At 34.7% G+C, this 26,772-nt stretch overlaps 1 protein-coding gene across 2 annotated transcripts in view; it reads left to right on the top strand.

Moving 5' to 3' along the window:
• Positions 1 to 26,162, top strand: part of Nek2 (serine/threonine-protein kinase Nek2) — a 30,931-nt gene extending 4,769 nt beyond the window's left edge. The window contains exons 3-6 of one of the 2 annotated variants that reach the window (XM_081727853.1): positions 2,866 to 3,023; positions 11,321 to 11,570; positions 19,667 to 19,806; positions 21,307 to 26,162. In XM_081727853.1, coding sequence (XP_081583979.1) covers positions 2,866 to 3,023; positions 11,321 to 11,570; positions 19,667 to 19,806; positions 21,307 to 22,513 — 1,755 coding nt within the window. In that variant the 3' untranslated portion in view covers positions 22,514 to 26,162. The remainder of the gene's footprint in view (positions 1 to 2,865; positions 3,024 to 11,320; positions 11,571 to 19,666; positions 19,807 to 21,306) is intronic. The other variant, XM_081727852.1, reaches the window with a different exon arrangement.
• Positions 26,163 to 26,772: the final 610 nt, after the last annotated feature.

The following is a 26,772-nucleotide window of genomic DNA, read 5'->3' as shown; positions in this document are numbered from 1 at the left end:
CTATATATATATATATATATATATATATATATATATATATATATATATATAGTTAATAGTAATGGCATAGTCATAGTATAGTGAAGTCAATCTGTACCCTTAAAAGACATATTCCCGGCGGGAGCTCATGTGGTTCGGATTCCACGTTAATCAGTAGGTCCTGTCTCATATAGCCTCGCTGCTGAAGGACGTTAAACTCAAAATCAACTCAACCTTACAAGACATATACGAAGAACACAATCTTTAAAACATGTTAAGTCGAACAAGGAAAGGTACAAAGAAGAGCCTATAGAAATGTTTAGTGTACGACAGAGTGGAGTTATTCTCAATCTAAGCACATGCAACCAATTATTTCTTAAACATACGCATTTTTGTTTATAGGCATAGTAAATACGCGTAATTACACGTGAAGAGTCCGAAAGTAACATGGTAAAGTAACAAATTTCGTATCAAATTAATTTATCAGGTACATATTGGATTTGCTACTGAATTATTTGTCGCTGTCATGAGGCTAACCCGGTGGGCGGAGTGAGAAACTTGAAGTAACATAATTGAATCCATATTCGGTACCGGCAAAATAACATAACCAAACATCATAATTATTACACTAAAATTGAAAAGCGGAAAATATCTTACCTGGTATGGCGTCTTAACTGTGTATTTACCCACGGAGTATACGTCACTATAGAACAATAGCTGATAAAACTGTACTATTCCGAGAACTAGATTATCACGTCCAGTTGAGTTACGAATTCCGAGAGGGTAAGAAACTTTCCTAGAAGTAGTTTCTATTCTAAAGAGGTTAAGTGTTATTCCGAAAGTTAGAATACTATCTAGAAAGCAAGGAAATTTAGTCCCTCTGGCTGTAGATCATAGTTATTACGTTGTTGAAAGCATGTGATCACTTGTGGAATCCGCCGTAATCGCAACAATATGAAGCCATCCAGTGATAAATATAATTAAACAGAAAATGTTACCTCAGTAAATATGCAGAATTACCAATTGTCCATTAAAGGATGATAATATGTAGACAACGTCTTGATCACATGGTGGGAGGTACAATGATTATAACGTTGCTAATGACATTTCTCCAAATTTTAACTTTTTTTTTTTTTTTATGTCACTTATTTCTGTCCTTGTCCCACTCTCTTTACATAGCTTTCACAAAAGATGAAGAATTAATTGCATGGCTTCTCTGGATTTTGTTTTAGTATTTTGACACTTTTCTTCTACTCACTGACAAACGTGCCATCCCTCACGATGTCTGCAGCAGTACTAAGCCGCTGATCGCGCCAGAAAGTTACGACGAATTGTATACTCGCAATGATTGGTAACTCAATGATGGAAAATTCCATCAATTCATTTCGTTGTTGTATATTGAATAATAACCAAAATTAACAGGATTGTTTGTATGATAAATTTTTGTTTTGTTTATTATGTTCCAAATAATTAATTTAGATATTTCCTGAATTACTCCCTGTTTCAAGAATATTTTTCCTCTCTCCTGCCATCTATCCTCCATGAATAGAATGAAGACATCCTCCGCGCGCATCACCAAAGACCAAAACGAGCTAGACTACCACTGAGTTATGAAAAGCCGCCATATTGAGTCCCAAAATCAAATATAATTAGTGGGATACAAATATTGTGTTGACCTATAAGTGTTATTATTATTATTATTATTATTATTATTATTATTATTATTATTATTTAGTGAAAATTTTGCATGAAAAATAAAATGTTGTGGCAAGGCGTGTTATGTTACTCGATAGGTCATTATGTGCTCTACAAAATGGTGTGTTCAAAGTTTTTTATGCTGTTATACTTTCTGTTCTTTTCAGGTCATTAAATTGGAGTGTCAACTCGACAGAAAAGAGCATTTTCGACACCTGCTGCTGTTTGGGTTTAATCGAGGTGCTAAAGCCACAGAAGTTGTTCGAGAGAGTTGTGACGTTTATGGCGAGGAATCGCTGTTTATGTCCACGTGTTGACTGACGACGGGCAAGCAAACCGGCGGCGACCGTGGCGCGTTGTTTTTTGTTGTCGATTAAAGCATGCGGAACTCATGCGCCCAACGTTTGAACTTCTCCCATCGAGTGAAGATAACGCTCTATAGTACTGTGCGAGCACTTCTTTATCTCTACCCATTCTCTTGTTGTTTACCATGGACCTTCATGAATAAGCTGATTCTGTCGTTCCTCATCGAACTGAATGGGGTGTCCGGTGCGATGCACGTCTTTGAGGTCGAAATTGCTGTCTTTGAATCGCTTAAATCAATATTGAGCCGTCCTAAGGGGCATTACTTCTTTGCCATAAACTTCACAAATCTCTCGAACAACTTCTGTGGCTTTGACACCTCGATTAGACCCAAACAGCAGCAGGTGTCGAAAATGCTCTTTTGTATCGAGTTGACACTCCAATTTAATGATCTGAAAAGAACAGAAAGTATAACAGCAGAGAAAACTTTGAACACACCATTTTGTAGAGCACATAATGACCTATCGAGTAACAACACTCATTGCCATATTTTACTTTTCATTCAAAACTAAACTTAAAAAAAAAAAAAAAAAAAAAAAAAAAAAAAAACCAACCTGCAAAAACTTATGGACCAACCCAATAAATAATGTGACAAAAGAGTCCGTCACACGTACCCCCTGTAATTATATATAAATCTAAATAACCTACGGTCTTCCAACTGCAATTATCTAGAAATATGCTATTTTAGAAATACATCAAGCAAATAGTGTGGATTTGTGTGTTGGACAAACAAATATTTTGCTTTATATAATAAGATTAAAAACGTATTGTAGTTCTTCTTGGAAATATCCTGCAAAATGCTCTCTATTATTTATTTATTTTTTGCAGTCTTTGGTTTACGAAGTGAATCTGCTTCGAGAACTGAAACACCCTAATATTGTTAAGTATTATGATAGAATAATACATAAAGAAACAACAACATTATACATTATTATGGAATTCTGTGAAGGTGGGGATTTGGCAACCTTAATAAATAAATGCAAAAGGTGAGTACTTTACAAATTGTTTTGTTATTTTATAGTTTACAATTTTTTTTCCTCTATATGATAAATGATGGAAATGATAAACTACTTTTCTGTTGTAGACATGAAACTGATTCATTCATTCATTTATTGTGAACATTGTTTTATCCGCATTTGGACACAATATTCGTTTATGTATTTAGCGTTCTGTGTTGTATTTCTCTCTATCGATTTGTAATTTTAGTTCAAAGTAAAACCCCTTCCGGTCGCGACATACAGGTTGGGAAGCACTTCATTACGTGATTATGCAGAAATGATAATAATTCAGGACTGTACAAAGCTGTACCGAAATTTTAGAACCTCGAAAAATCTGTATGACGTGAAGACTACACATGTTCTGCAATCACATCCCATGATGTGAGCATATTGCACATATTTTCAACCGTCGCTGCTGTGTACGGTTGTCTTGTGTCCATTGCATTCACATTCGCAAGACCACCGTGGGGGCATGTGCTAAAATACGTGATGCGAGAAGCCACTTTTTGTAGGCCGACCCTGAATTTCCGGTCTGACGCAATCGTGTGTTTATGTTGCACCCTTCGGCATAGTGACGCGTGACTAAATACTTCCTGGCCGTTTTCAAACGATATAGCGTCTACCGCTCAGCAATGGATGGTTATTCTTGGAATCTTGTATCGTATTGTATCAACATATCTGTACCAAACTAAATAAACAAATATATATATTTAAAAACGTGATTATTGACATCTACTTTATTATTGTGGTCGTAGAATGTAAAAATGGAAATCAATATTTTAATTTTATCGAAATCTTTTTTTTTTTTTTTTTTATTTCACCTACGTAGATTTCGTAGTTTTGTTTTTTCTATCCGCTTGTTAAATATTCCAAACAAGCCGCAAAAAAAAAAAAAAAAAAAAAAAGAAAAAAAAAGAAAAAAAAAGAAAAAAAATAGCGTTATGTCTATATATATGAATTGTGTTGTTTGTCTCCATTGTGTAACTTCCGTTTTATGTAAAACTGTGTATGCAACGAATTGTAACAAACTGTAAAAACTTGCTAGTTATTCATGCTGATGAACATATTTCTTTCAAACACTTGTCATTTTTCTGCACACTCGAGATTTTGGATTTGAGACACCGCAAGTAGTACTTTTCCATGTTTCAACACTACCTCTTCCATGGTATATAAACTAAGGACTTCCTAGTATAGTCACGAGCCGCGGTGATTCAGTGGTAGAGCGTTCACTTCTGGTGCATGGGGTTCCGGGTTCGATCCCAGCTCCCGCCAAGTGAACTTTGTGGTGGACAAACACCGTGTGCGTGAGTTTCTTCGGGGTTCTTCCGTTTCCTCTCACTTTCTTCATTCCACCATTTCATTCATTTCTCATAATCACCGTCTCCTTTAGCCTAGCCAGCATTACCGTGAGACGTAAAACTCAAATATTTCATTTCATTTTTGTAGTATAGTCACCCGTAACTAGCAGTCCCACACCCTAACCTTTCAGAGATAAACAGTCGAGTCCGCAACGCTAATTCTGAACTCATTCTATCCTCTGGGAAGTAACTCTCAATTACAATCTATTCTATTCTCTGTTACACTGGATAAGTAGTGAATCCAGTGGACTTCGCGTCTAGTCTCATTGATCGACTTACAAGGACGAGCCGTTTCCAGAATCATAAGAGGGAAGCCATCTATGTCATTATCAGCAGGTTAGTGGGAGAAAATATATTCCTTGCATACACAAATTTACTACACTACATTAAACACTCTACGTTTCCTAATTGTTCAATGAAATACTATTAAACTCAAATACAAAACTTACTTCTGTGTCAAGCATTCATTCCTGAGAAAAGACTAAGATTACCAATACGAGATTGGTAAAGTATTTGTGCTTTATAGCAATGAATATTGTAGCTAACCTCTACCTTTATCTCTGTAACAATGTCTTTAAGGCATGTTGTTATATTTCCTTGAGCTCCTCGCTGCTAAAGAATAGTCCGTTCTCCACAGCCGTTTTGAGGGGAAAAAAAGAAAGAAAAAAGAAAAGGCAATTTTCACCTTCATCTGAACACAAATTTCGGCCATCGCAAGTTCTGTTGATATTCTATCATCTGATCATAGAGCTTTCAATACACTAGACACTCGTTCGATATGCGCATTACTGACTGGTATAGCGAGAATATACTGCAATATTTTGATCAAGTTTGGTGCATCTGCTTCTCGAAACAAGCGCTCCATAATTTACCACAATTATTACTGTTCTTCATACCAAGTGTTGGTACTATATGTTTCAGAACAGAGAAGTCAGTGTACAGCTAATTCCATTTAAACTATAATTTTAAGCTTCATTTCCACTTCTGCAAAATCATTAAATGAAAACAGTGTTGGTGCTACGCGATAATACAGGCTCAACAGTGGAAAGAATTTAAGCTTAGCCTTTTGTTACAATACAAACATAATTCTTGTAAATAACTAACAACAACTTAGATCAACATGTGTTATATGGATATAAATAAGCCTAAATCATGGCTTATAAGGCATACGTGGACCAGATATAAAGTATTTCTACTTTATCGTCTTTTATTCAACACCAATTTAACGCCAAATAAATTATGTCAAATACATAAATCAGATACAAACTTACGTTGGTGCAAGAAGATTAGTTTTCTCGTATAATATTTGCTTGTTGGAAAACTAATAAAGAGAGATCATGTATACTAGATAAAATCTACAGACAATTGAGTTACGGACATTTTTCAATAAAAATTTTATTGGCTACGAATTACTGGGATATAATTCAATCAATCATAGAATTCTTACAAATAAATGACATCCAACTATATATAGAGGCACGAGTTTTTCGGAATGCGCGAAAAAACGAAATGCCTCAGAATTAAGTAGTTTTTAGTTTCTTGACGCTTCATCATATTCTATATGTATTTTCATTCGTTTCCGTTGCACGATAAAACGCGAAATCGGCAATATTGCGCGAAATTTGTGACAGTACGCGATATAACGCGAAATCTTAAAAATAAGTTTTCATTACTTTAAAAACACCGGTTTTCCGCTAACGGAACGGTAGAACGTGGCATGAACGGTGCATTTTGGGTGATTCGGACACGACTATATGGAACATATTGCGCGTGAGTTATCACCATCGCAGCTGGATGGGAAGGAGCCGTTTTAATTAGCTAGTCAATGACATGGACTGGTGATAAGTGACAAATGTACAACAATGAAGGAGGAAAATGTGGAAACATGTAACGTGCTTATGTTCAATGCTTAAATGTAATTTGTGCCTATGTGTTTTCAGATGACAGCAAAACTTTTCTACTCATAGTAAGTTTAGTTTACTGATTTTCCTTCAGTTTGGTTAATATATATATATATATATATAAGTGAAGTTTTCTATAAGTGAAATTTACAATGTCAAGTGAAATATTCAATGTCTTTTTCTTTAAGTAATTAATGGTTTATTTCTGTAGTGATCTATGAATAAAAGGAACAATTGTAAAAATGTTACGAAATATCTTTTCCACAAGAGCTACAAAATGCGAAACTTTATTTGGAAAATGCGACAAAACGCGAAATATGAAAAACGAATCGCGGAATTTTTAAATTCTTAGCGCGAAAAACTCGTGCCCAGATGAAGTACCTAGCGAAAGAGCTCAGGGATATAGTAATTAAGAATTAACTTCAATACATATGCTGGGTGTTCTAAAAATGGCTTCCACGGAGCACAGAGCACTATTCTACAGGTCAAAATAAAGCAAAAATGTTATGATGATATGACCCCCGGAGCCTCCTTCAGCCGCTATAGGGAATCAAAATTTCACTATGTGGCAACACAGCATATTAACTTAGAACCATTAGCTTTGCTCTACACATCCATCAAACAGTTACATCGATTGTTAAGGTAATAAGTGGTGCTCATGACAACGTCTGTTGACTTTAACTGTCATCTGGCAAGAATCGATGTAATTATTTGATGGGTTGGTAGATATAATATAATGTTCTTTATCTGAGACGTTGCCATATTGTGCAATTCACATCTCCAGACCAGGACCCGAAAGGTATATACATATAAACATTTTTTTTTTATTTATTTTGACTCGTAGAATAATACTCTGGGGTCCTTGGGTGCCATTTTTAGAACACCCGATATAAATATATATAATTATAGAAATATATCAAACATGTCCGTAAATCTACATATGGAAATCTTCACAAAATAAATTATAACCGCAAAAATATAATTACAATTATTACTGCTGCCACTTATAGATGTCAAAACAAGTACTAGCAATTTGAAATTCTGCTAAGGATTTTCATTGAACACAGTGGAAGTCACAAATAAAGTGGATGTAATACCTTTTAACAGCGATTAACCTCAATTTCAACTTACAACAAATAAAGGGCAATAGGGGACTTAGCTAATAAGACTGCCTGTTAATAATAATAGTTTTAAAACCCATGTAAGGGTTCAAGATCAAGATTTTTAAAAGGTAGCATGTATCAGTGCTGGGTGTGAATAGAAATTTTATTTATTTATTTTTTAACTCCATGCAAAACAGAAAGAGTGTAGGGGCACGGTGACTTAATGGTAGAGCGCTTATTTCTAGTACTGTGGATCCTTAGTTCGAAACCAGGCGAGTTTGTTATGAATACTCTCATGCCAGTGGGTTTTCTCGTTTCCTTACACATTTTCATTCCACCGATTATATCATAGTCATTCACTTTCATTAATGATCCTTCTTCTGTAGCCTAAATGGCATATAATTGTTGGACGTAAAACTAGAAAATTCTCTTCACTTCAGGAAGAGTGTACCTGACCATCATAACATACCTAACTCGGGACTTGACTTTGAACTGAAAAAATATTTTCTTTAGCCTTTTCAGTCACTAAGCTTATTTTGCAAAGCGAATACCGAGCTGATTTTTAGAAAAATGCAGCTTCGTAGGTTTACTTCCAAATATTCGTAGTTAAAGCTCCAATTCGCGTATAGACACATGAAACAAGAAATAAAATATATAGAATAGAACAAAGATTCAAAAGTGTATGAACTTAAGGACATTCAGTGAACCGTCGACTCAAAGGAGCAAGGAAAGTGGAAAATGATTTTCAAGTATGTTTCTTTTATTGTCCCGACTCGCAATGTATTATAAATTATCCAGCACTAGCATATAGAATTTAGTACTTCGTGTATTTGTATTTGAAATGTATTTGAAATTTAGATACTTCGTGTAAAGTTCTGGAAATCTGGCAACCCACTTCACCAATTTCCTATTCTACTTAGTTAATTTTATCTATTTTTCTCTGTACTTACATTTCGAACGTTTCCATTAATTTTTAATTGCTCTTTCGTAATATTCACGTTGTAGCTACGTACAGTGCAAAATTATACTTGAAACACTGATGGATGTTTTTCGTTTTCAATGATTAGCGAAATATGCTTTCTTCATTCCAATGGTTCATTTCATAAATTCTATTTTCCATTCATATTTCAGATCTAGACTTAAACGAGAACTACTGATCTGTTCCAATTTTTATTGGATCAAAATATCCAATATATTTCAATCAAAATTTTTCTTGTACGCCTCATGTCTGGAGAACTACATATACTATAGCCAAACCTAAACTATCACTTAACTCAGTATGATGTGCTTATTCCGTAGAAAATACGAAACCTCGATTTAGGGACCTTTCAAAAATTTTGTGGCTTATGATTCATAACTAATTATTGGTCAAGATAAACTTTTGATGCTTTTTTTTTTTTTTTGATCATTCCTAAATTCTTGACCAAGATCGCAATCTTTTGACTTTTTTTTTTTTTTTTTTTTTAATCATTCCTAAAATTCTTGTGTCATAGGTTTCTTTATCTCAGTCACTATTGTTTTAGCTCTTTCAGTATTCAGTTTTATTGAGCATGTTTCACAGTTTTCTCCTCAAGTTTTCTAACATAACTTTATGATTTAGTCAGCAGCAATAACCATGTTCATTATCAGACATATTAGGAAGAACAAGTAGGAAATGTATGTTGTTGCATGGTAACCATTCTTATTTAATTAATGAACATTCAGAAGTTATATACGCAGATACGGAATTTTGATTAAAAATATAACTACGCAGGGTAGTTCATACAAACGTTAAGTATTGCACTTGTTTTTTTGTGAAAGTTGTAAGACACTTTCAAATGCAATGAAACTGCTATAACGATAGAAAAATAATATAACAGCTAATAACAACATTTGTAGACTTGGCTTCTATACATGAAGTTTTGATATTCATTAGTTTATTCGGCTTTATTGTGTTTCTGCCTCCTACGAGAAACTTTGTATATTGGAACGTCATGCTATTCGACTACTCCACCGACTTAAATTTCCATATCCTACGTGGGTCACGTATGAATGCATCACTTTCCAAAGATCACAAAACATCTTGCACAGCTCTTTATTCGGTACATAACATGTCACATTGAAATGGGCCATTCACTGTTTTTAAACATTCTTCAGTCCGATGCTCTCAGTGATATCGATATGTCTAGCGTGCAAACCTCACAGTGGAAGAACGTGACATCTACGCCATTTATATCGTTCATGTTTATATTTCTCATGTTTTTCTATCTTAGCGCAGATATCTTCACAACTAACAAGAGCCGTCCCCTGTAATCATTAGTCCCGAGTCGCCCTGGGACAGAAGATTTAGCCGTGCATCTGTCTAACTTCTTTCTACTTGTGACGTTGTGACACTTCATCACATATTACATTTACATTATCTTTAGTTTTGTTTTCACTCACCAAGGTCTACTTCACGTTATATATTTTTGGTTTTCTTGCACATTTGTACCTATTTATTTTTCACTTTATATTCTATTCACATGATAACCTACCATATATCATTTTCTTGCCTTATTTAAGTTATTTATGCTTCGTTATATATCCACATTTGGCACCTTCATTGCACTGTATTTTTTGTGTGAGTGTGTACATTATAATAAGGATATGATTAATGAAAATGAAAAAAAAAAAAAAAAAAAAAAACAATAAAATGATTATATAACTCCCGTCTTAAACCGATGTACTAATACCGCTGTCAATAAATTATGATTTATCTACGAGCCCAGGTTTTAATATTTTTTTTCATTTGGTCTTGAAGAGGAGTAGAAATTGTCCAATAAAATTTTCCAGGTAGTAGTTGTTGTTTATTATACCAGTTGATTAACTCTTCCTTATGAAATTCTTTAATATAATTATAATAATTCCTAGGTGATAATTTTATATTCATTGGTTTTTCTTCTAGACATGAAGTTTTCGCAGCATTATCTATATTACTATTTGTTTCAATATTAACATGAGCCTTAATAAAAGTGAAATATATTTTGTAGTTATTCTTTGTCATTGTTAGATAAAGATATTTAATATTTAAAAAAGTCCACGTTGTAGAGTTGTTCCAATATGTAGATTTTAACGCTGTTAACAAACTTAATGAATCTGAACATATAACAGATTTAGTGATTTTATATTTTTTGATATATAATAATGCCTGCCGGATGGCAAATGCTTCTCCTTCCAATATTGTGGTATTTATGGGTAGTTTGTATTAAAGCGTTGTTGTTTGTGCCAAAGAAAAAAATTATCAACAAAGGCTTGTCGCAAACAATGGAAATCAACTGCCAATTGCCTTTACGCGTAACAATGAAAAGCTCGAATTTCTCCTCTCTCCACACCTTCCGCTCAGGAGGGTTTGTTTCCTCATTTTGTGTTAAAGGGCAGACAAGACTGGTTGTGCTTATTCAAAGATACGAAGATCAAAAGTATACGCAATCTCAGAGAGTAAGAGAATTCCCAACCAACTGACCATTTCAAAGTTGAAGGCGGTAATATATTTTGCACTCTTTGTTCTGAATTCATTAAATATGAGAAGTCTACTGTGCAGTTACATGTTTCACCTTCGAAACACCGCTTAAGGAAAACAGCACAAAATGAGGTAATATGTTGTATTGATGTAACTTTTAGTAAGAAAAATTAATAGTTTCATATACATTTTTAATGCTTGTATAATAAAAATGAGTAAAATAAAATAAATATGTAATAGAAATGGGTAAAAATGAAGTATAATTTAAGAAACAGCATATTATGCATTATTTAAGAAAAAGCATAATAAAGCGTAATGTAAAGAAAAATAAAGCATAAAGTTGGTTGGCCTAGTCATGACATATACTCCACTGTTCCTCATACATACTTTGGTTCAGGATTTATTGTCTCTTTACTTTTAATAATTTCCATGTTTTCCATTACAGATGCAACACCTTTTTGGAGGAAGGTTTTATCTGGCAAATATTGTATCAGACGTCGAAAGCTCTCCAGGCATGTCACAATCACTTCCATTCTTCAAGGAAAGTAATCTTGCATAGAGATATCAAACCTGCAAATCTTTTCCTAGACAAAGACGGAAATATAAAATTAGGAGACTTCGGATTAGCTCGTGTTCTTAAGAGCGAAGCGTCTTTTGCTAGCACAGTAGTTGGAACACCATACTACATGAGTCCGGTAAGTTAAGAACGAATCAATTATTTCACATTTTGTATTACAAATAATTCAGATTTAAAATCATTGACTTTTATTTATTATTTTTTTTTCAAAAAATATATTCTACATAGATTTAAGTTAGGGATGGCCAAAAATTTTCGGATCCGAACCTCAGATCCGGATCTCGGGTCTGGATTCAAAATTCGAATCTCAGATCTTGATTCGTATCCAAACCTACATCTGAAATTGTGATGATAAAATTGAATATCTAAAATTCGTCAAATTTTTTTTGGACTCACTAATATAATAGGTTGCTGTGCTTTAAATGTTTCCACAACACGTTTGTGCTACCTTTGTTCTTTATTTTATTTTAACCTTGCAATATTTACATTTTGCACTTTCTGTCGAAGTCTCTTTAGTAAAATGTTTCCAAGTTTAACTTCTTCCCATTTCAGAGTATAGGGAACTGTCTGAAAACTGATGTAAATGGTAACTAATTCTCCTGTTTAGCTCCTCTTCAAAACTTAATGTTAGCTTCACATTGAAAATACTTATTTTATTCTTAGAAAATAAACTTTACTATTTTCTCATATACAAATGAAATATCTTTTAGATACGGCCCTTCTAATCGCAGGAATACTAGACAAAACAAACTCTTTATTAATTGTAGTTTCTGACTCACTAGAGTCCAACATCAACAAATGTAATAACGAATATCTTTCACTTCGAAGGTACAACAAAAAATATAGACTGGTTAGCGTGGAACAACAGTAGATTTTTAAACGAGAATTTCAGGAGAGCGATATGGTTGTATAGTATTATTAGTATTAATAAAAGTGTTCGTTGTATGACTTTATCACCTAACTTATGGCTTGCCCTTCTGAGGTTGGGGGTTTGTTGAAGGAGTAAATAAAAATGAGATTTCTGTTGTTTTTTCTTCACCCTCTAGGTTTCTTTAATCATACATTGCAGGACGTAACCAAAACATATTCATGCATCGTATCATTGAAGCGTTTTGTGTTTTGTATATTAAAATGTTTAAAAATATTTAACATATTCGCATTTGTTCATGTGATCTCAGGTTCAATTCTCTGTGGGAACATACATGAGACAATTGAAAGCTAAAACAATATGGAAATAGTATTTAAAAGTCAGGAAATTGATATTAAAATTTAAGCTATCTGTCGGGACTGTAAGGCGTTTCATGAAGCTATATTATGCCATTATTGTTTATTTACTATCAGCTGCCAGGTACATCCTCAGAGGCCACTTTACAATGTAGTAATCAACAGATGAAAACAACATTGGAAAAGAAATGGAAGGAAGGTCTCCAGAGTCTTAGATCAAGGTACTAACCTAGCATTTGCCCAGTATAAATGAGGAACAATCCAGGAAAATCCTCAATCAGGATGGCTGGTCTCCGAATTCGAATCCGGTATTACCCAATTTCGAGGCAGAAATCCTAACAACTAGCCTAAGCTTGCTCCGTATTATTATTATTATTTAGCTAATAATTAACGTAATGTTCTAAAATTAGTGCAAATTAAACCCTACTTTCTTTATTGCTGATGTTATAGTTAAGAAGCCTACACGAGACATCAGTCTCCCATTAAATGGGCCTTGCTCAAGAAAGAATACTAGAATTAGAATTCAGGAAGCGGGGGTGAAGAGATTAATGAGGATGAGGAAACTATGTACGATGCAAAAACTGAATAATTATGACTTCATTACAGATATATTCACTTACATACGTCAATTAATATTTCCCTGATACAGGGCACTCTTACTTTCTATAATGGCAGGAAAAAGGCCCGCTTTTGTAAACGAACACATTAAGCACGTGCCTATAGGTGCAATGTCCGTGCAAAGAAACATAGGTAAAACTAGAAAAAAAATACGGAAAACGAGGGGGAAATTATAAAAACGCCCTTAATAACTAAACTTAGAGCTACGATAGACGCGAGACGAACTTTATTGAAAAGATTGTTTTTCCTTAGTGATTAGTTGTGCAAACTATGAACATGAATTAAAAAGAAAACAAGTAGCTAGCTCTTGAGTTTCGCAAACCAGTTGAAAAGAAAATATTGGATAAAATTTAATAATAAAGAAGGCATTTATGATAATTAAAACAAACTAAACTCTTGGCACGACAGTCCTTTGGTTTACGGCTTACGTTCAAAGTGGGGATGCGTAGGCAACGCATCGACACTCGAAGTCCCTAATGCCGGCTTTCTAGACTGGAGTCCGCTACCTCTTACTTCAGATAACTCCCCAATTATCCTCATGATGCTGGGTCAACATCGAAATTGTTGAGTGCCTCTCTGGAAATTGAACCCATGACAACGGGCACCGAAGGCACGCGCTAACCACTGTATTTTTATATATAAAAAGGTAACAGCTTTTTATCAAATTATTTAACCTGCTGAACGCTTGCACGGACTACACTATAACCATTATGACACCACACAGACATAGGAGTAAATGAGGACAGTTAAAAACATCTATGCCCGAAGCGGGATTTGAATTCAAGACATTCACAGCCTAATGCCGCAGACCACTCGACTATGGCTGTCGGGTTTTCTCAGCTAAGCCGTAGCACATTTAAGGTAACTGATTTTAAAAGTTGAACCTAAATACTGACAATCTAAGTCTTATGTGTCAAATATTTTCTGCGATAATACCACACACTCTTTGTCTTCTAGAAACGAAAAGCTATAGTTACCTACATTATCTAGTACAGAAATAAGTTCTGATTCTCTAATAGCTGCTGATAGTGATAGTCAAGGTTCACCGAAGCATGATCCTCAAACCCAAACTGAGATATTGATGCCACTGGAACTCCTGAAAAGTCATTGTGGGTAAGTGAATTGCCCACTTGTCAGGATGAAGGGCGATGGTTATGTGAAATGCGGGGCTGTCAGAGGTACTACTTATAATAATTGGTTTTATAATTTTCTGTGCTGCCGTAAACCCTCTTCAAGAAGATAACTGCTAATTTTAGCTTTGAAAATGTTACATAAGGAGTTTTACTGCTATCATTAGGTTACATATAAATCTCTTTATTCCGGAATTATCGGATTTATTTTACCGCTTAACTTTCACATCTCTTCTGATTTACGAATATTTAAATCACGATTATCCCCTTAAGGTCAATTAGTGATATTTTAACTTATTTCGAACCAACTATATATATGTTAGTCTTGTTATATGGGAATAATTGAGACCAGAAGCAGTCTACAGGCCAAGTTCAAAAGAATCTTGGCCGACTTCGTGGTAAACCACGTCTTTCACCAAGGTGAATTGTGGCAGTCCGATACCCACATAAGGAAATCTTCGGTTCAATGTGAAAGCTTCCATATGAACCAGCATTCTAATCAGTGGAATGTGCTTTGCTAATTTTTCCCCAATGTGAAAGTACCTAACTTTATTGTTAAAAATGAAAAGGCCTTTATTTCAAACAAGTCGCCATTACAGTTTTCGTATTTGAATACAACACTCATGAAAAGTCATTTTAAAGCGCGACTTGCCCCTGAAAAAGAATATTTATATATATATTTTTTAAGTTTCTTCTGTTATCGTGTTTCTTGTGTCCCCAAAGAACATTCGGAATTAGTGCAAGTGCCTTCCGCTCTCATTACAACGGCTACAATCTTGGTACTAGCACATGTTTCAGTTTCCAGATCGCAAATATTTATCTTTCAGCCTGATTCAATGTATGAATCCGAAAAATCTAGATAAGGGGTACCAAAATTTATAGTTTATTCTCGGTGCTCATATTGTGATTTATTAAATAATTATTAAATCTAATTGTAAGGTATACATTTGATATTTTGAACAGACTGAGACGTAAAAACTAGTCAGTAGACGTAAAATAGTCAATAGAGATAAATAGACGTAAAATCTAGTCAATACTTGTCTTAATTGTTTATGTTTTCTCAACTGTCAATGAAATAGATCTCGAAGAATTTTAAATATTCAATATTTGTATTCCGGTTCCAGATATATATGGTTGTATTTCATTGGTCCTGGAATCGGGTGGACCTAGATTCGACATTCGAACTCTCATCCGGATCAAATCAGAATTTTTTAAAATTTTATTTATTTGTTTATTTATTTTAGTAAGGCAAGCATTTGATCTTTAGAATAGAATGAAGGAGACAAATAGACTTGTTAATATTCGTCTTAATTTTCTGTTTTCTTTTTCACTGTCAGAACTTCGTGAATTTTAGATATTCAAGTTTATCACAATTTGGGTGGGATGTGGATTTGGATAAGAATCAAGATCTGAAATCCGGATTTCGGATCCAGATCGGAATTTCGGACCCAGTTTTGAGATTAGAATTTCGGATCCGGCCATCCCTAATTTAAGTAATAGATATCTGAATTCATTTCTGATAAGGACAATTCTTTAAATGCTTAGATAGGAAAAATCAATCATGAAAACTTATATATATATATATATATATATATATATATATATATATATATATATATATATATATATATATATATATATATATATATATATATATATATATATATAATATTAGTCAGTCAGTCACAAAAAAATAGCACCACTCAGAGCAACTGCAACGGTTTCATTATATTTACTACTAGTTGAATATACCCATGCTTCGCACAGGGGCTGTATTTGGAAGTCAATGCCTGTGGGAGTATCACCACTGATTTCAGCGACCGCGAAAACTATGAATTTGATACTAATTTCGGTCATTTTAAGCTTTTTTTTTTTTTTCAGGTCTCGGTATCCCCTCTCCCCCGCTGACTCCCGGCCCGCATGCAATTGTAACTAAATTTGCAAGTCATCGCTAATGGAAGTGTCACCATTGATTTCAGCGACCGCGAAATCTATGAATTTGGCACTAATATCGGTTATTTTGGATTACTTTTATATGTCTCGGTATCTCCCACCCTCCCCCGGGTGAACCCTGGCCCGGAGCCAAATAGCGTGAATTTGGAAGTTAATGCGATCGGAGTTTCACCATTGATTTCAGCGACCACGAAAACTATGAATTCGACACTAATATCGACATTTTCTACTATTTTTACATGTCCCGGTAAACGCCCCCCTGAGATCCCCCTGGTTCCAAATTTTGACAAAAACGTTTCCCTCTGGTCTGGAGCCTGGACCAAAGTATTCGTGACTAAAATTTGGTAATTCTCGGTCAATTTGTCTGGTTCTCAAGCCGGTTCCAGTAAACGCTTCCCCTGGTTCGAAATTTGAAAAAGGGCTTCGTCTTGATCTGGGGAATGGGCCAAGGTACCCCTGACCAAAATTTGGTAACTCTCGGCCCACTCGTCTGGTCCCAGGCCGCACACAGACAGACAAACAAACAAACTCTTTATTTTATTTATATTAGATTTAAATAAGGCATTCAGTGACATACTGGTATCTACTTGGTGTTTCCAATAACCTTTAAGTTTGGGGAAGACCAGAACAGTATTTTGCGTAACAGTAGTTCAGATGCACTCTGTTTGGTATCTCTGTACTCAATATGAGTGTAGTTGGGACTTAAAATGCTCGTTGTTTTGCTTTTCTGGAGCGGGTGCAAATTTTAATGAAAATTATGTATTACTGAATGTCCGTTTTGTTTACGTTGTAAATGGAAGTGATCCACGTTGAAAAATCTCATTACTCCCTAGAAACTCGAAATATGAGAAAAATGTGTGACACAAGCCTTTGTAAACAATGATAAATTCTGACACTGCGAAGTAAGGGCTACTCAAATAGAAAAATCGCCAAAATTCTAGATATACATCATACTATCTTTGGTAGAATAATACAGAAGCAAGGAGAGCATGGTATGTCTTCTGAATGACAGAAGTGTGGCAGAAAATGAAAATAGTTGCGAGATTTGATCGAGAGGTTTTTCGCTTGGCTGTATCAGACAGAGCTTCCAGGGCTATGAAATGCAGCGATTATTTATTCTAATGCAGGTTACAACATAAGCTGGATGACTGTTGTCAAACGATTTAATGAAAAAGGGTTACATAAGAAAACTTTAAGAACCCACTTTTAACTCATAAACATCTAAACGCAAGAAGAGAATTCGTGAGTAGACACGGTGCATGGAGTGATGAACAGTGTTGGCACGTAATTTTATTGGATGAGGAGTTTGTTGGAAATGACAGTGGAATTAAATTTTGTATGACAAAAGGAGAAAATGTTAAGCCAAAGTACGTTTCCAAAAGAAGGAAATTTGATGAAAGTGTCATGTTGTGCGGATGCTTTACTTCAAATGGAGTAGGATGAATTAAAATTTGGAATAAACAAGTTAATGCGGCATATTACATTACATCCTGAATCAGAAGTTACTACAACCATCTGTTGACTATTTCTCAGATCTTAATTCGAGTTGATTTAATTTCCAAGACGACAATGCGCCCTGTCACAGAGCACGGAGTGTAGCATACTGGTTTCAATGTATGAATTTTCCAAGATTATGGTGGCCACCAAATTTTCCGGATATTAATCCTATATAGATTCTATGGCATATTATGCCACAAAAAGGACATGGGAGACAAATCACTGAGGAACTGGTTCGAATCTGGTACCTCGAAATAGATATTACATTAAGTGAAACACTTGTGAACATCACATCCCGTTGGTTTGCAGCATTAAGAGCTGCCCATGGCGTTATAACAAAAGACTGAAGTGTCATAAAGATTGTGGTGTAAACCATTTTCTTTTTTCATGTACTTTCAATAATTTACCTACCGTTTAGCGATAAACTTTGCACAAAGAATGTGATAATAAAAAAAAATGCATTAAATTTAGTTTCTGGATTATAAGGTTCCTTGATGTATAAAACAATGTTTTCAAGTAATGTTCATATATGTACTATAGTAGCACAACATAAACATTAGAGAACTATTAAAAGATCAGTTGAACAATGTGTGACCAACGAGGTGTACAAAATAAGTCTGGAATTAACAATATAACATTTTTTCCAAAGTGGTGCTATTTTTTGTGATACCCTATATATACTGCCAAACATAGGGTCAAAAACGCGTTGGTTTAAAGTTACGGGATGCCGAAATCTTGAAAATTGTAACTTTGAAGCTGCCTAGCTCGAAAACTATGAGAGGTATAAAATGCGGTTAAAGAACTATTAGAGGAACTAATATACTCTGTTTCTAAATACCTATGTTTCAGAATTGGGTTGTACCGGCGCACATGTTTTTAGAGAGGGAGTTGGATGAGCGGAACCTATACCGCAGCTCCCTCTATAAAATCCGTTGCACCGACAAGTCCCAACTCTGAAACATGGTTACTTAGATAGACAACGTACTACTAATTCTTCTAATATTTCTTTAACCGCCTTTGATATATCTCATATTTTTCGAGCTAGTCAGCTTCAAAGTTACAATTTTCAAGATTTCCGCATCTCGTAACTTTGAAAGAAAGCGTTTTTCGCCCTATGTTCACATGGACTTTTTTTTCTTGTTTAGGTGAGAGGATTTCGCCAGTGGATTTTGGCTACATAATAAATGAACACCCTGTATATATATTATAACACGTTAATTCAATGAAAGAATGTCAAAATATTTTGGGTGGATGTTCAGGCTTCACTGGCTGATGTAATACACTTTTAAAATATCTACAGAATTTCTACCAACTGAATTGTGGAAAGATTTGTTTCGCCACGTTTACGGAATGACACGGTTTGTCAACAGTTGTCACTCAATATTCTGCTACAGAAAATAACGGATATTAATTTACCTTGTTATTGAGTGACCTCAGTCTTATAATTCCTTTGGTTAATCCTTATATAGCTCATCTTAAAATCCGAAGAATTAAATGGAAGTTAGGACAAATTAATAAGAGAAATATACATACACATATGGATTAATTTTCCTGATAAGCTCTATTCATTTGTAATTTATATGTGTAGAAAGAAACAGCTATATATATTTCCTGTATGGCTGAATGATAAGTGCACGTTGTTCCGAGTTCGATATCCACTGGAAGCACTAAATTCTCGGAGCTGACTCAACTATGGAATTTCCTAGTATAAACTTTTTATAAATTTACTTAACGTTATATATAGATGTGTCAAGTCTGTTCCTGTAACCCATGTTTGTATTTCTATTTGTAGGAAGTAATCAAAGGCAGTCAATGTAATAAGAAATCTGACATTTGGTCTATGGGATGTTTAATCTACGAACTATGCTCTCTGTCTCCACCTTTTACAGGATTGAATATTCGACAGCTTTCCGCAAAAATTAGAGATGGAAGGTATGAAATGATTATGAACACTTCTCGTTATAAATTTCAAATATATAGTTCGTAATATAGGGTTATAGACTTATAGTAATTGTTTGGAACAGAGGATGTCAACCTTTGGATATTTAATATAGAGAATATTAAAGTAGTAGCAGTAAAAGTTATTCCAGAATAGCATGATTTCTTTATCCCAGGTAGTGTTGTTTACAGGATGAGGTGAGACAGAACGAGTTCTCACCGACCTCGATAATATGGGAAAGTCTGGGAATTCAGCTTACTCGTAAAAAAGTCGTGGAAAAGTCAGGGAATTTCATGAAAAACTGAAAAACTTCTAGTAAAATCAGGGAATTTTATGTAGGGATTTTTCTTTTTGCCTTACTCGGCTATTTAATAGGGAATATTTTATAAAATAAACTAGCTTGTTTTTCAAAATCTCTACTCATATACACATTATATACATGCGCATGCGTAGTAGATGAGGAACACCCTGATCAGGTGCCTTTATTTATTTATTTGTCTATTTTTACATTATAAACACAAAACAAAACAAACCACTTAGCATAATGGTCCATTTGAGGACCTGACCCGCTCCAACGCCATCTGTCAGCGACCGGCTGAACCCCCCTACGCCCAGCCTAACGATCAGCATGTGGTCAGCGCCCTGTCACTAACCGGCAGATCAGGAGCTTTCTAGACCTAGTGGCCGTCACGTCTTTCATTCACGTGGTTCCTCAGTTTGCCTCACGACGCTGGGTGGACTCCGAAAATTGGGAAGCACCGGCCGGGAATCGAACCCGAGACAACGCTTTAACCACTCTGCTGTGGTGTCCCAACATTACATACACACACACCTGAAAATTTGTAAATCGTGACCTAGAAAACCTAGAAAAGTCAGGGAATTCGTGCTCGCCAATTAAGTAGGAACTCTCTAATAGATATACTTTTCGAGGCGAGAAACCACTTTCATGTCATCTTGGAGATGAGACTGTCCCAAATATCGTCTCGTGGGCAATACTCCTATTGATATACTTTTTTTTGAAGAGCTAATTATTCTTTGAATCTCTTCAATGAATGGATTATTAAAATACACATATTCCTGATTATGGTACTTCACTTCTGAGACAAACTTACAGTGCAATGGAAGCATTTTGTAAACATATATTCAATGACATTATGGAAGTAATTATTACTTGTTGGTTAAATGGATACTTCATCTGCGGACAGGTTTGTGTGGTTCTACCATATGAGATTTGTAATAAACTAACACGTACTCGGATGTTCTGTGACTACCAACTATGTTATTAGAACTATGAAACTCAATTCATAATTATCAGTTTTCTTTTGGAAGTTAATGGAGTATTTTTATTATTATTATTATTATTATTTTAATTCTGTTTAGAATATGATGTAAAAATCAGACAAGCCTTTTAAGTTTACAAGAGATTTCGCACGTTCGTAATTACCGGTATTTAAATACACTAATACTTAGTTCTTTTTAAAATCTATTTTTAGGTTTCAACGAATCCCAGCTCATTATTCGGACGACTTACACAAAATTGTAGTTTTCATGTTGACGGTTGATGAGAATCTTCGCCCCAGTATCGAAATGCTAATTCATCACCCTACAGTCCTGAAACATTTGAGTGAAAGGACGCTTCAGTGTCAGTTTAAAACTGGAACAGATGATTATGTTGCTCGAAATATATTACCCAGTGAACTAAGTGATAAAGATAGTGACGAAGAAACGTGTCTTAAAAAGTCATTTATTTCAAATGATGGTGCTAGTGTGGACGTTCATGCTAAACGTAATAGTGGCGAAGACAGTAAAGCGTTACAGTCTGCGTTACGGGATAAGCTGGAAGCTATTAAACACAAAGAAGCCGTTCTTCGTTTAAAAGAACTTACCCTGATGGAGAAAGAAAGATTGTTAGAAAGGAGAGAGAAGAAGGTGCTTCTGTTAGGCAAATTAGTACAAGAGAAACTGACGAGAGCTGATGTATACTTGAAACAATGTAGAGATAACACTAGATCGTCGCACTGTAGTACAATTAAAGGTAGCGTGAGAGCTAGAAGTCCCGACAGAAATACGCTAGATACTTCATATAGTGCGGATCCTGGCGACACAAGCATTTTGCCAACGAGCGCAAAACTAAATCCTGAAACTGTGCCAAAGCCGTCTTTCATTCCACATAAGCAAGAAAAACACGTTCATTTTGAAAATCTTCCCGAAATAAAGCATGACAAGAAAGTTGATACGACACATAAAATGGATCGAGAACCATTGACAAAGCTATCTAACATTGGTCACAACAACTACTTATCTGATTACATGCCTAGATATTCTGCACAGGACTTGGAAAGGGCTGTTTTTGACAATTACAAGAACGGAGTATTAATTAATGAAAATGATGGATTGTCCAGTGATCTAGCAAGCGCAGTGTCCCACTATGGGACAATGGAAAGAGGGAAGAAAAGCTCTAAAATGACGTGGAATGAAAAACGATGTTTCTGGTTAGAAAGCAAGAGACTTGCTCATAGAAAGATGACTGAAGGAGATAAAGAAAATGTCGAATACCCTCCTTTGAATTCCGGTAAAAATGAACCAGTGAAAGTTCTACAAGGAAATAACATGACTGGAAAAAATAAATGTAATACAGAAACTTCACTTTCATCCAAAGCTAGCAAAACTGTCGGGAAGTTGTTGCAAAACTTAAGATAATTTTATGTTATCTTCAACTGCTGCAATGAAATTTTACAAGATAATGTTAATTGGAGACTTTTCTTTCAAAATTAAAAAGTAGATGTTCTATGGTGGACGAACATACCATGTGTTTTCATTCGGTGCTTTTAGTTTACCATTACTTGGTTTGCAATCATCATAGTCTTCTAGAACATAACATGAGAAACATTGGGATCGCACAGGAGAATGGTCTCGAACTTAGGATATTCCCAGCTTGCAATAGGATGCACAATGGCGCTTTCTGCAGCGAAAATTCGGAACCCAGTTATTGTGCTTTTTATTGGGAATTAGTATACATTCCAGCTAAGCGTAAAGAGTCTTAAATTTTTCTTATGAAAAAACGGCTTCCATTAAATTTCTTAAATATATGATATTTCGATTGTTGACATCTTTCTGAACAAAAATCATAACAACTGGAAAGCCATTATTAAGGGCTTAAATAGTGTTTCCAAGCAACCAATCTTTTTAACTTCAATATGGTGTTTCTAATCTAGTGTTATATTCATTTCACAAATCATCAAAAATTGAAGTTGTTGAAATTACTAGATGAATGAGTTATCCAAAAATAGATCCTTAATACACTTATGTCCAAAAGTTACGGGCCACCATGGGAAAGCTATACGCAAATGAAGACCAATACCGATCTGCAAAATCGAACGTGTGGAAGATACCAGGGAAAAACGCTGAAGGTCATATGAGAGGCATAGCATATGAGGTTTCTAAGGCACCCACCTTGTATGAATTCATATAAATTTCACATCGGCTTCATTTGACATCGCCCGAAACGTTCAGTATTAGGTTTGATTACCCGAACGGCTACACAGGTTGCACATCATGTTCTCATACTGCGGATGAGGCTGCTATGGTCCCATTCTTGGACAAACATCCGTCCAAAGCCATCGAAAGTCCCGGGTGGTGGATTTTGGGTTGCAGTCGAACGTCCGAGGGCGTTCCAGACATGTTTCGATCGGATCTAGACCCGGGGAGCCTTCTGGCTATGTCAGATGGAACATATGTAAAATTGACAGTAAGAACTCACACAAGGTAGGTGCTTTACAAGCCACCATTTGTTGTGGTTCTCTGTCATATAACTCTGTCTACATGGTGCCTACGTATCTTTCCCACACATTCGATTCCGCAGATCAGCATCGGTCCTTTGCGTTCATTCGTGTGTCGCTTTCCCATGGTGGCCATTAACTTTTGGACATAAGTGTATTAGAAATCCATCTCTGAATCAGCCAGTTGTCGAATAATTTAATCATCCAACTATTTTAAGTATTAATTAAGCATCTTAAACAAGTTCAATTTCTGATAATTTGTCAAATAAAAACGGCATTAAATTAGAAATGAACATATTGAAGTTATAAAGATCGGTTGGTAGGAAATCCTATTCAAGGCCTTTCCGGTTGTTGTGCCCATTGTGACTAGTGTTCAGAAAGATGTGGAAAATTGAAATATTGCGCATTTAAGAAATTTAACAGACACCATTTTTCCATTAAGTGTGAGATCCTTTCGACAAACGGAAATTAGTAAAGTTACAAAACCATATAAATTTTTGGAATCTTAGCTGGGATGATACTGATTATGAATAAGATGCCTATTATTGTACTGAAGGTGATCTGAGATCACATTTTGAAAAGTGAGCGTGAGTTGTGTTTTACTTAAAATTACATAGTGCCTCTGAGTTGTCGAAACACAGCAGGAATTGCGCTACAGTCCATTTAGTCTGTGTGTTTAAGCACTGACTTCAGTAGTGATTGAATATATAGCTATTCAAGGAGAGGACTGAGCAGCGTAATGGTTAAAGCATCGGTACGGTAAGCCGAAGACCATGTCCAGTCGTGCTTCTTTTCAGTTATATATTATGTTGCAGATAGTTCTTACAGATTAGTCACGTGTATTTGAACATATTTATGTTTAAGAATTACTATTGCTCAAATAACAATCTTCAAATCGTTATTATATCATTAACATTTAAATTTGTTGACATTAGCAGGTACAGCTTCGAAAAAAGGCTCGTATTGTGTGGTTAGGGTTCGACATCTGGTGGGAGCTCATGTAGTTCAGATTCAACACTACGCTGTAAGGGGCTCGTACAATCTCGATGCTAAAAGGGATGGTAAACCACAGCCAATCTTTGGCAGAAATCTCACCTTTTTAAAATTCTGTAGGATTTTTAAACTCTTTCACAATTAGAAGAAATTCTTTTTTTCTTAAGCCTGATACGATAGGAGATACAGCATTTTAACAAGGTTTCACTCATTATTGAACCTACGAGTTTACATATTATACATTCATTCAAAGTATCTCACGTCTTTATATAAGTGTACAGTAATAATGTAAGTTTGTGAGGAAGTTATATGAGAAAGATTACTACAGTACACATCCTAGAGGACGGAAAATAGGGAAATCAAGCGTAACAACTAGGAAATCTCTCTCTCCAAAAATACTTCATTAAAAATAAACAACATTGTCATTCACAGAAGATTTTCAACTATCAATATCGTGTACATTAAAAAAAAAAAAAAAAAAACTATTGCTAGTGTTATCGAATTACCTGCTGAGATTACTGCAACTTTTAAAAGAAATAAAATTTAAAAAGCAATAAAAAAGATTTTATAATAATTATTTTTTAAAAGCTTTTTATGGAACAACTTTTGTAAAGATATATACACTTTTCTATATGCAGTATCCTTCTGGTCATTTTTAAGTCTTCCAGAGGAAAGAGTTTGTGTGTGGGTGTGTTGCCCGAAGGTTGCAGGTCTTGTTGATAACAGGTCAGAATATAGATTGGCATGTACAAGTGAAATATCTGTGTAATGAAGTTATAGGTGCCCAGGTCTGAAAAGTGGTAGAACTGGCTCCCTACCCCAATTCTACTAAGCACATAGCCTTGGCGACTGCCTTCGAGTAAATACTCATGCTAGGAAAGGGATTATTTAGGATATTTTACTTTGAGTGTCCTATTGTATAGTAATATATTTTCAATATCATTATAAGGTTGATTTTTAAATTTTGTAACATGACATTTGTAACTCTCCTTTGTTATTGTTGATTTTAAAACAAAATTTAATTTTATAATACTCTCAATATAATACAGATAACAGAATGTACAGTATATTCGTAAAGATTTATATTTGTTTAATGTGTAAATACGGTTTGACACTTGAAATGAGATTTGTTGGTGTTTGAATGAGTTTTATTTTGTTATGGTTCGTTAGATGTATGTTTTATAAACACGGAAAGGAACTCAGTACGATAAAAGATTGAATCGTTACTATACATATATAATTATTTTACTACAAACAATTTTTATAGTTACCTCAATTCGTACCAATGAATATTGGTAGAGTATTAAGTATAGGATTTACGCATGTTTATTTTAGCGAATGAAGATAGGAAATTGTTTCATGCTTTAAGATAACAAAATATTAATAATTACCTCCCATAACTAAAGCTTTTCGATTAGTTATATTTCTATAAGAATTTATTTGATGTATATTTTGTAAACAAATAAAATGTTATTCTAAAAATCAAGGCAGTTTAGTTTTCAATATTCATTTTCACATGTATATTATAGCCCGAAGTCGTAAAGTTATACTTTCCGCGAATTCGAAATAAATGTTTAAAAGATACAGCTGCCGTCAACTCAAAATCAAACTTAATATCACTTTAAATTTATAACTCTACTAGTATTCCTGAGGGGTCAGCACACTTGCCTCATCACTTCATGTTACCTTATATAAATAATGTGCATACTTTCGAGCTGACTTCGGTTTTTTAGACTACTTAAAAATGGCATAAATACACTCACTGTAGTAATGTGCCCTTACTTCGCTTTGAAAAATTGCAGGTACAGCGGTGGACACTTCTAAATGGTACAGACATATGGAGATTTACGGCTAAGGTGTACCATTTAGAAGTGTCCACCGCTGTACAATCTTCGTGTTTCAGTGAATAAGAGTGAGAGTATATATATATATATATATATATATATATATATATATATATATATATATATATATATATATATATATATATATATATATATATATGTGTGTGTGTGTGTGTGTGTGTGTGTGTATGTATATATATACGAGGAGTAATCAGAAAGTAAGGTTACAAAGCCTGTAGTGAAATGTGTATAATTCATCCGTTTCCTCCCACTTTCTTCAATCCACTATTTCATTCCTTTCTCATCACCGTCTCCTTTAGCCTAGCCGGCATAACCGCAAGAT

Source organism: Thermobia domestica, chromosome 10 (assembly GCF_964235325.1).
Source record: "Thermobia domestica chromosome 10, izTheDome1.hap1.1, whole genome shotgun sequence".
NCBI classification, from domain to species: domain Eukaryota; kingdom Metazoa; phylum Arthropoda; class Insecta; order Zygentoma; family Lepismatidae; genus Thermobia; species Thermobia domestica.
Note: the sequence above shows the minus strand (reverse complement) of the source record. Positions and strands in the feature narration are given on the sequence as shown.